General features: G+C 37.6%; 1 protein-coding gene across 1 annotated transcript in view; it reads right to left on the bottom strand.

The window, feature by feature from the left end:
• Positions 1–1,949: 1,949 nt before the first annotated feature.
• The window catches only part of LOC124250922 (alpha-2-macroglobulin-like), a 35,418-nt gene continuing 26,207 nt past the window's right edge, over positions 1,950–11,160 (bottom strand). Inside the window, exons 26-36 of the mRNA XM_046683235.1 lie at positions 10,812–10,968; positions 10,462–10,536; positions 9,812–9,992; positions 7,770–7,993; positions 6,155–6,370; positions 5,865–5,992; positions 4,606–4,696; positions 3,970–4,038; positions 2,952–3,054; positions 2,426–2,467; positions 1,950–2,090 (exon numbers count right to left, since the gene is read on the bottom strand). Coding sequence (XP_046539191.1) covers positions 2,074–2,090; positions 2,426–2,467; positions 2,952–3,054; positions 3,970–4,038; positions 4,606–4,696; positions 5,865–5,992; positions 6,155–6,370; positions 7,770–7,993; positions 9,812–9,992; positions 10,462–10,536; positions 10,812–10,968 — 1,303 coding nt within the window. The 3' untranslated portion in view covers positions 1,950–2,073. The remainder of the gene's footprint in view (positions 2,091–2,425; positions 2,468–2,951; positions 3,055–3,969; positions 4,039–4,605; positions 4,697–5,864; positions 5,993–6,154; positions 6,371–7,769; positions 7,994–9,811; positions 9,993–10,461; positions 10,537–10,811; positions 10,969–11,160) is intronic.

Raw genomic sequence — 11,160 nt, 5'->3', positions numbered from 1 at the left:
GATTTTGGGGGGATGTTAAGACATCATTTAATAATTTCAAATGTACAGAAGAGTTGCAGAATAGTACAAAGTCTTTTGAATGCACTTCACCAAGATCCACTAATTATTAACATTTTGCCACATTTGCTTTTCCCGAACTATTTAAAAGTTGCAGATATCATGCCCCTTTAGCCATAAATGCATCAGCTTATATTTCCTAAGAACAAGAACAGTCTGTTAGATAGCCACAATACAGATACCAAATTCAGAAAATTTAACATTGATGCAATATTATTATCTACTATATAGCTCATACTCAGTTCTCACCAATCGTTTCAATAATTTAATGACAATCCCGGTCTCCCTCTTTCTACCTTTCCCCTGGCCCAAACCAAAGCTTAATCCAAAATCACACATTGTATTTCATCATCATGCTTTTTACTCACCTTCAGTCTGAAACAGTTCTTCTGACTTTATTTATCATGACATTGCTTTTAAAAAATTACAGGTCAGTTATTTTGTAGACTGTCCCTTTGTTTTTTTCCCACAGCTTTACTGAGATATAATTAACATATTGTATAAATTTAAGGTGTACATGTTGATTTGATACCCTTATATATTACAAAATGATTACCACCACAGCATTAGTTAACACACCATCACATCACATGATTACCATTTCTTTTTTGTGGTAAGAAGAAGGGACTCGAACTAAGTGGTAAAATTTATTATAATTCTGCTGGCTTGTTTCCTTTAGCTATATCCCTAATTTCTTTTATATTCCATACCCTGGCTTGGTGCTTAATTGATACTAATTATAACATTTATTCAGCTGAGACATGTTTTCTCCTGGCCTTCTTGTCTGAAGTGAGTTGGAGAGGAAGCATGGTTTGAGGTTATGAGCATGGACTTGGAAGCCAGACTTCTTGGTATTGGATTCTGGTTCTCCCTTTTACTAGCTGAGTAACTTTGGGCAAGTTACATTGGTCTCTGCTCTGTTACAATAGTACCTATTTCATAGGTTTGATATGTTAATACTTGTGAGGTGCTTAGAGTGAACTTGGCACAAAAGTGATAGCTTTTATCTTTTATTTTTGCCTAGCCTGGAAACAGAGCTAAGGATGTTTAAACTTCAAAGTCCTTTAGAGTTTTTAGTTTATACCATCCAGGCTTCTGTCAAATTAAAGCAAATGAAGCCTAGGACTCTGAGGACTCCAGAGATCTTCTCTACAAACGCTGAAGCTCCTGCCCCTCTATTTATATAATAGATGATTTCAGTACTTACCACAAAGAAAACGTAGAGACTAGATATTGTGAGAGCTCTGACTTCCTGAATCTGAATACCTCCTTAGTTTGTATCTATCTATTATCCTGGCTCAAGTTCCAGGAAAACGATCCCCCAATATAACTCTCCTATTTGGGCTTTGAGTCCTATATATTCTTTCTTTTAAGAAAACTTGCTTCTATGTGTATAACCTCTTCAACGTTTTCAATCTGTCATCCTTTATTGAATCTGAGACCCAAGGTTGACTGACTGATCATTTGTATCAGTCAATGGCAGATGTAGTTCAAACTGAAGACACATAACTCCCAATTCAGGTCAAGTCTCAATTAATTATGCTATCTATCAATGTAATCTATCCAACTTTGGATTTCATTACTTCCCTTTAATGTGGAAAGTGCTTTCTAGCCAAATCAGCCTTTTATTTTCTCATAAAATCCACTCTTTGGCTTTTTCTTAGGGTATTCTCATAACCAAACACACTTTACACCCTCCTAATATGTAATCCAATACTTTCTTCTTTTCCTGCAATCCCTACACAAAATCTATTCAGGCCAACTTCACTGTAATATTTTTCATTTTCTGAAGTCCCTCAGCTCTTTATTACTTTGAATGTTTATCTTGGGAGTCTGTTAGGAATCATACGGAAATGTAATAAATCTTTATTGAATGAATGAGGAAACAGTGATAGATATTGACCAGGAAAAAAGTTTATTCATCAAGTCCTCAGAGATACAAAACCCCTTTTCTTCCACAGAGACCTGAATCTGTGGAACAGGGACTCCAGCAAAGCAGTTTCTTTCACCTGGTTTTCAAGCATTTCCAAGATCTGCGACAGTGGAAAGAATAGAAAATCAAGATGGACTTGGAGCTCTGAGCAGTGGAATATTCCTTCCCTTAGATTTGGGTAACATAATGCTAAGGAAACCTAATTAGCATAGTGGAGAATGAGATCCATTTTTGTAATTATCCAATAAGCAATCCTATGAACTATCTGAGGTTTGACTGTCAGTGGCCCCCTCCCAATAAATCCATTTTTCTATAAATTGCGCTGTGAGCAATATGATGTCTATGAAAAATATTTAGCTGGAATTTTATGGAGGAGATTTGAGGGACAAGTCAGAGGGGTTCTGATTGCATTTGGAAGGAGTGTCAATTGCTTACCTTTGCTGCAAGGAGCATTGTACTCAGCAATTGCAAACTCATCTGAATAAAAACAAAAATCATTAGGTGAAGTGATGGAAAGTAAACATATATGGGATACAGGTCAGTGAAAGAATCTTTATTGGGGGAAGAATTGTATAGAAGCATCAGCATCATTCATTTGATGCATGGCTTGCTGTCTTATGTTGTTAACTTTTCAAATACATTGTATGTTTCTCTTTACTCTAAACTCCTGAAGGACAGTTCAGATGTTATACTTATTTAAATCTCATATCATCCTATAGTTGATTTATCTCAAGAAAAGGGAAATAAATATCTTATGGTTGTTTTATATTAGTAGTTGACATAGTCTTACTATAGGTAGTTTCTACAATGTATGTACAAAGACAAAGAGAGAAGAATCAGATTGGTGGAGACAAAATAAAGTGATGAGTCATTAATGTAATAAATTGCCTCAACACATTTCTCAGATCTAAATATCTGTGATCAGGAATTTAATTTCTATGTGAAAGTTGCTCATACTCACCTGTCTCATAGTAATCATAGACTTTCACTATGGCTGGTTTCAGATCTCTTACTGGGATATCCTGTACAACTGTGAAGGACAAGCTTAGTGTCTGATTTGTCACCTAGAAAACAAAAGAGAATTAAATGACCTTTCAGGGAGCTTTCTTCTCTATTCTTTGAATGAATTTAAGAATTCATCTGTTTTTGGGTAGAGCAACTTTTTATTCACAAACAGGTCCTTAAATTATGTGGAAAACTCCCGGAGTAGATGAAAACTTTCCCAAATTATTTCTTCAAAAAACTAAAACCATTCATATACCCCATTAATGCTAGTATATGGCTCTGTCCACAGGGGGTGAATGATATATGATTCTTATTGGTTGAATAGCTATGTTTATTTTTAAATATCCAGAGATTTGGTACAGTTTCACTTCTCTATCTTGTAGAAATACATGTGTCGACTCAAAAAAGGAATACAGAAGGTTGATCATTGCAGCCTTATTTAAGTTTTTTAAAATTTGTAAACTACAATATCCATCAATATGTGAATGAATAAACCATGCTATAACACATAGCTATAAAATGAGATTGGTTTATTAGTGGACTGATCTTATTATTTTATGGTTCAAGTCCTTGCTGAAATTGATAGTATTTTCCCCTTTTATATTGTCGATGTGATATTGATATAATAATTGACTACTCCCAGAGGATTAGTCAATATGTTCATTACATTACATTACTCAATATCTTCCAAGTAACTTATGGACATAATAAACACATTTTGTGGAGAATTTCTTGCTTATGGGGTCCTGGAGATATTCATATCCAAATATTACAGTAAGCCATTTCTTTCCATAGTCCCAGGTGAAATATAAATAAAGAAGAAGAGGAGAATGTTATACTGTAGTTAACGTTAGAATTCTCATATTTTTAGTATGGAGGTGATATCTCAAAAATCCTTTCATTCTATTCCCAGACAGCTCCCTGAGAGGGATTATTATCTATATTTTTTATAACTAGAGTGGCAGGGCTCTCACCTCATCAAGGTAAATCAAAACATGGTTGTTGCTGACTTCTGTTCTGGTCACATGATTAGAGCTTTCAAGCTGAAGAAAATTAAAACATCGCTAATGTTAATAAACATATGAAACTCCTGGGGAACCCAGAGAAAAGAATTTTTATTACGAACTTAAGCCTGAGGGTAAAATTTCTTCCAATGCCTTTTGTCAGTAAAGACAAAGGTAAAAGGTGAGGTAAAATTAGAAATGAAAGATAATTGAAATGAAGGAGGTGCTTTTTTGTTGTTGTTTTTAATTTTTTTGCTTGCTCTAATTTATAGCGATCTCATTTTTCTTTAAACTTCTGTAATACTTATCGTTATGTCAAGTTGTCATTTTCATATTTTTTTCACTGGTTCATATGCATATGCTTTATCTTCTTAACAAGATTCTGAGCTCCAGGAAAGCAGGAATTTCTTTTTCCTAGTAGGTGTGGCTCCCAGCAGAGTGTTATGCACTCATACAAACATGCTGAATTATATTTCTGAGTTTGGAGAAAGTATAAGTCTTTCATATAGGTTTATTTAATAGTATTTTAATATTAATGTTGTCTTAGTCTTGAGATATAAAAAACAGTAAATAAAATAGAGACTCCAGGGCTTATAATAAACCTACCGTTTTCACTGTTGGTTTTAGTGGAACGAAGCCGGATACCATCTTCACATCAGCAATCGCCATGTTGGAGGCGGGGCGACTCCCAGTGTAACTGAAGATCCAGGGAAGAAAAGAAGCAGGGTTTTCTGTGTCACTAAATACTCTCTTTTTCTATGTCCACAGTAAGCACTTAACAGCCCTGAAAGGTACATAGGAATCTTCCTAAAATATTCTGCTCAGGTGGTTCAGAAAACTGGCTGTGCACTAGGATCTTCAGGGAGCCTGTTAAAGCCCTGGAGACCAGGCCTGCTCTAGACATGATGAATCAGGACTTCACGTGTGTGGACTCTAAGAAAGCTCTACAGGGGGCCAGCCTCGTGGCGCAGCATTAAGTTCGCATGTTCTGCTTCTCCGCGGCCCGGCGTTTTGACAGTTCGGATGCCGGGTGCGGACATGGCACAGCTTGGCACACCATGCTGTGGCAGGCGTCCCACATATAAAAAGTAGAGGAGGATGAGCATGGATGTTAGCTCAGGGCCAGTCTCCCTCAGCGAAAAGAGGAGGTTTGGTGGCAGTTACCTCAGGGCTAATCCTCCTCAAAGGAAAAAGAAAAAAAAAGAAAACTCTACAAGTGATGCATAGCTAGGCTTGAGATCTCTAATCTATGTCAGTTATTTGTTACATATACTATATCTTAACTTTTCTCCTGAATAGTGTCCCCAACCTGGTCGTAATACTCTTGTGGACAGATACATTTTTTTGGTAAGCCCTGTAGCTATTTGAATTTTGCTACACATATATGTATTTTTCTCCAAGTTGATTATTTTGTACATAATCTGATATTTGATTATTGCCAGTAGGAATTCTAATGAGAGAGTCACTACTTATGTTCATGCTTTTCAAGAATTCTCCATCTCTATTCTGGATATAAGGAGAATAATTTACGATTTCATTACATTGGAATGAAATTAGGATAATAATTGCATTAGAATGAAATGAGAAATTCAGGTCAGAGGCAAGGGATAATTTTCTTTCTTTAGTTATTATTGAGGGACATTAATGACCTTTAAATAATGAGGTTCGACAATAATAGATCCTGGAGGCAGAAGATGTACAATGTAAACCCCATCAGTGAGAAATTTTGTATCGTGAGAACACATTGCTTTTTCACTAAAATGTAGCACAAACATTTATTGTCATATTGCTCTGCTTAATGAGGAATTCCAGTAATAAGATTGGTTGCTATGCTGGAATTAGGTAGTACAGTCAGAATGTCTTACCTGACGTTCAGTGTGATCTGGAAGCTGGTGTGGGCTTTGGATCCTTCGCAAGTTTGGGGCAAAGTCTGCACCTCCAAAGCAAATGGAAACTTTTCCTTTTCTGGGAGAATATTGTATTTGAACGACGTCTGTGGAACATCAAAGACAAAAATCTGTGTTTCTTCCTTCCCCAGGATTCCCCTTAACTTCCTCAACTCTTTCTCTGACTTGTCCCATCATTTGCCGAATGAGGACTTTTCAGCGTGAATGGTTATTGTGGACCCCCTAGCTTCATCTGCCCCAAGTCTCACCTGGAGGTAGACACAACCTTTTCCTGTCACTCTCATGCTATATTCTTCAGGCACCTTTGGCAATGAAATTTGCTGTAGTAACAGGCGGTTTTTGTTGTCCACTTGGAATTTTTTGGAAAATTTTGAAGATTCGATGGTCACTTCTGCAGACATCCCAGTCCTGGTGAAAGTGGCTGCTCCATATTTGGACAAAGCATGGAGAGCCACAACTGTGTCCTGAAAGAGACAAGTGAGAGAACCTGCTCAGGTATGATAACGCTTTGAGGGCCCAAAGGCTCATGTTAGCTGCCGCAAAAAGGACTTTGATTTCCTATTTCCTGTTTCCTTCACTACTTAAATATTGGAGTTCTGATTTCAAGATTGATTATAATCTTTAGATAGATGACAGAAGCATAGCATTCACATATCTGCTTTGGACTATATGCCCTAGAGTTTATTTTATTTCTCAGAAAAGTGATCCTTTTCTTTCTATAAATATATGTGGGATATGGAATGTGGAAAATATATATGAATGGGAATCATTTATTGGCATTAGCTATTTACCTATGATGTCTTACTTGACAACTGTGGTCATATCTGCCACCACCCAACCAAGTTCAGTCAGACTCTCACCCCAAACTAAACTCTCCTGTGCTGCTGAGGTCAGTGCCTGAGAGAACCCAACATCCTTTGCCACCATGATTAGGGTCGTGCTTCAGTTTCTCCAAAGGAAATAAATGATGAATAATTATAATTGTCTTCTTGATTATTGACACTTTAATTTGGCCTTCCCTTTTGTATTGGAAGTTTGGATTTCCCCTATATGTCATATTTCAGTTCTCATCAGTGCTGAATCTGGAGGACATCATTTAAGTAATAAATATTTCTTAGAAATGAATGATAACTGTTTTAACAAAATTATTCAGTTTTTTTCCATTCATAAGGAAAAATAAAACATTAAACACAATGGAAAAAGGATGGGATATCATTTTGTCACATTCTTTTTCTTTTTTAGGATGTATAGGCTAACATCTAAATTCTCTGAAGATGGAACTTCCTGCTATGTACATATTGATGAATTTTTAGATATAAGATTATATAGTTAGGCTCAGGAGTTTGGAACAATAAAAATACTTCTTTATGCTCCTGATGAACAAGTGTTTTTGTGTTAACAGGTAGAGAGAAGAAGCATGAAATGTGTCAGATTTAAAAGAAACCAGTTAAAGGGAATCTAAGAAGGGAGAAATTTGCAAGGAGAGATTATTGGGTTTTGAGTAGCATGCCGGGAACAGTTTGAAAGCAACTTAGAATTTCCAGAAAAATGGTAGATCTTTTCATTCATTCTGCTGTGGCCACTGAGGATAGGGCCCTGGCGCCCCCCTATTGCTTTAGTGAGGTAGGGTTATTGAAAAGAAGAGACTGTGATAATAATGCGGGATGGGTCTGAGAATTCTAGACATTTTCTTTTTAGCCCTCTTTGCTTTCATCTTCCCTTATTTCTCACTATCCCCAAATATTAATAATATTTTCCTCATTTCACATTATTCTCATCTGCATTTTTTTCTTGGATGTTTATATCTCATTCAAACCTTTTGCTACCTAAAGGTGAAGTAAAAGGTTCTGGCAAACCACAGACCTGGGTGGAGGAGAATCCCCCTTGGGAATTCTGTTGCTTTGTGATCCACTTCACAATGTGTGTTGCAGAAGTCAGGTCCTCTGAGGTTGGGGTGTGGTGGGCCGTGAGGTAAGCGAGGAGCACATAGGATGTCATCTCCACCTCAGCTGAGGGAGCACGGGGTTGGTGAAAATGTTCCACTGGTGCCTTGGGTTTCTGAGGTCGTGTCCAGTGGACAGAATTATCTGGGGGTGAGAAAAGAGATTTATAAGTGACTACATATACACCTTTAATTTAAGGTGAAAGTACCCAATCCAGAGCTAAAGTCGGGTCGCATTCCCATTATATTCTCTTGAACCTTATCTAGATGCTTTTCCCTCTATGTACATCTGAACTTGGTTTGTTTCAGCCAGGCTAAAGTAGACGATGTTGCTGGAGTCAGAAGTCCATAGCCATCCAAGTTTTCAAATGGTGGCTATTGTTGGGCTGCTGGGAGAAATAGTCGAGCAAGTTCTCCCACTGGTTTGGTAATTTCCTATTTCTAATGTTATCCAGACCCTATCTGGGGTTTGTTAAATTTTCTGTAAAGCCTGTCCTTAGCGGTTTCCGGTGAGGATCACAGATCACGTGAGATAAGGGAGTTCACACTCATTAGATTGGGGAAAAAAATACAGTAATCCTTAAAATTACCAAAAGCTGACAAGTGTGTGAAAAAATGGGAACTGATTCACACTGCTGTGGGAAGTAAACTACTCTTGGAGAGCAAGTTAGCAATTTCCAGCAAAGGAAAAGATATGCTTAGCCTACTTATCAGCAATGACTCTTCTCTAAGTATAACTTAGAGAAACTCACACACATGCATAAGAAGACATGGATATGAGTATTCATTGCAGCATGGTTTATAATAGCAACAAACAAGGAACAAGAAAAGAGCCATGAGGAGAGACTCTCCATATAAATTATAACCTATTTATATATTGTAATATATTATGCAGCAGTGAAAATTAATGAACTACAGCTGCAGGCACCCATAGAGGGAATTCCTATTAGGATAGTGTTTAACTTAAACCCCCCAAATCAAACAAGGAAACAGATAAGAAAACAAGAGGCGGAAATACTCAAAAGTGTGATACTGCTTAGATGAAAAACATGTAAAAATTCTGAATATTCAAGATACAGTAAAAACATAAAGAAATCTATGGAAATTGTATGACAAATTCAGGATAACAGTTACCTTTGGGGGTGGGAGTGGTGCACAGGGCATTTTTCTGGCATTGGAATATTTTATTTTTTAAGCTGGGAGTATAAAGATGTTTGCTAATGATTCTTTAAGGCTTTTTGCCTATATCTGAAATATTTCCCAAAACAATTTAAAAATAAACACTTAATGGCACTGTCAAGGGAGAAAAGTAGAATATTTTTTATAGGCTATCTTATTATCATTTGCATTTTATTTTCTATTTCTTTGACCCCTCATATAGACCATGGTATACACAGAAGTATTATGTGAATATAAATAGATTTATCAATATTATCAGTCTTGTGAAATGAGCATAAAATACCAGACTTTATTCATGGGGTTACTTTCTTCAATCCTCTCTTATGTTTAAGATGATATGGTTCACCAGGTCAGGGTTGGGTATGTATTAACAACTGATATCTTCATCATACTAACTAGTACTTTTACAGCACTTACTATGTGCCATAGACTCTATTAAGTGCTTTACATGTATTAACTCATTTGACACTGACAGCAACCTTAATATTATCCCCATTTTACTGATGAAGAAACTGAAACACAGACAAGTTAAGTGACTTGCCCAAGGTCACACAGATAATCTCTTTTGGAGCTAGTCTCCAGAGGCTGAGCTTCTCACAACCACAGTGTACTACCTCTTATCTTTTGATTTGTGGCTTGATTAAGAAACCCTAGATTCTATAATGATATAGACAAAAGAAAAGAGGGGAAAGGGATCACGGGAGGTAGGCACAGGAGGCTTTTGCAGTGTAGTTCTTGATACAGAGAATGTGCAATGGGAGAAAGATCTCAGGTGTGCTCTTACCTTCCTTCACAGCTTCCTCATTAAGTGACTCGAGTACTTCTCTCCTCTTGTCCTGGTTACCTGCCAGGGCAAAAGCATAGGCCAACAGTGCCTTGGTGTAGACGTGGCTTCCATGGGGTCCTTCCTTTGCTGACTTCCAGGCAGACTCCAGGCAGAACAGTGCATTGCGGACAACAGGGTGCTGTGAAGGGAGAACAAGAAGGGAACTGAGCGATGTGAACAAGGAGGCTAGCATTCCCAGGTAAACACATGGATCATAGCACAGGAGGTAAAGAGGTTTTTCACATGCATTTGTCCATCTGTTCCTATTCTTCTGGATAGAGTGGGTGGTATTTTTCATCTGTTATTCTCACATCCATAAGGCAGGAATATATGCTATATCTTTAGAATTCATTTTGTGCGTATGTTTGTGTGTGTGTGTGTGTGTTGGTGGGGAATTGTTAGGGGAGAAATAGCCTAGAAGTATCCCTGGGAAAGTACAAATCTTTTTTAGTAAATTGACCAAATTCTCTATTGATCTGGGAAGCACTGACATTGCGTAGGAGGAAAGCTGACACTTGGCTTTTGGTGGGGTGATATTTCAGGCAGCAGGCTGGCAGTTTCATCGCATCCCAAACTAGGCTTCATCAGAGGAAGGAAAAGGTACCTACAGTGGCTGGGAGAGGAATCTCCAGAAGGGAAATGGTGATATAGGCAGACAGGGTCACTTCGTCTTGTACTCCACCCTATAAATATGATGAGTGAGAGAGATTTGAGTAATTAAACTGAGAATTCAGCTCTTTGTTTTCCACTATGTCACAGGATTTCCCTTCACCCATGTTCTTCTCGATGGGGGCAAAGTATCACATTCAGTCTAAGTTCCATCCCTTTTTTCCTGGTGCTATCTAGGTTTTATTTTCTTCTGATATCTTTTCTAAGGATTTCCTACATTGCTATTTCCTTCCTCATTCTTGTACACATCGTAATGGACAAATCAAAACTAGCTCCGAGAACACTTCACCTTAATGGCATTGTTGAGCAGGGATCCAGAGCTCCTGAAACAGCCATTGTCCTTCTGCTTGTGGGAGAGCCAAGTGAGGGCTTCGGTAATGTGTGCTTCATCGATGAAGATATAGGTTCGAGCCTTTGCAAAAGTCTTCAGTACAAAGGCTGTGAGCCTGAGCGGGGAGGAAGTGGTGATATTTACATTGTTACAATGGTTTTATAACCACTTCACAGCAACAGGCTTCATATGACACTTCTTACATTGATGTGAGTCATCTAATAGGAATTCTTATGTACTTAGAGCTCCCATCTTTTTTAGACTACTTGATGAATCTGCTAGATTTAGTGCTGACTCCCCTTCTCTT

This window comes from Equus quagga, chromosome 1 (assembly GCF_021613505.1).
Source record: "Equus quagga isolate Etosha38 chromosome 1, UCLA_HA_Equagga_1.0, whole genome shotgun sequence".
Classification (NCBI taxonomy): domain Eukaryota; kingdom Metazoa; phylum Chordata; class Mammalia; order Perissodactyla; family Equidae; genus Equus; species Equus quagga.
This window is presented reverse-complemented; position numbering and strand designations above follow the sequence as displayed.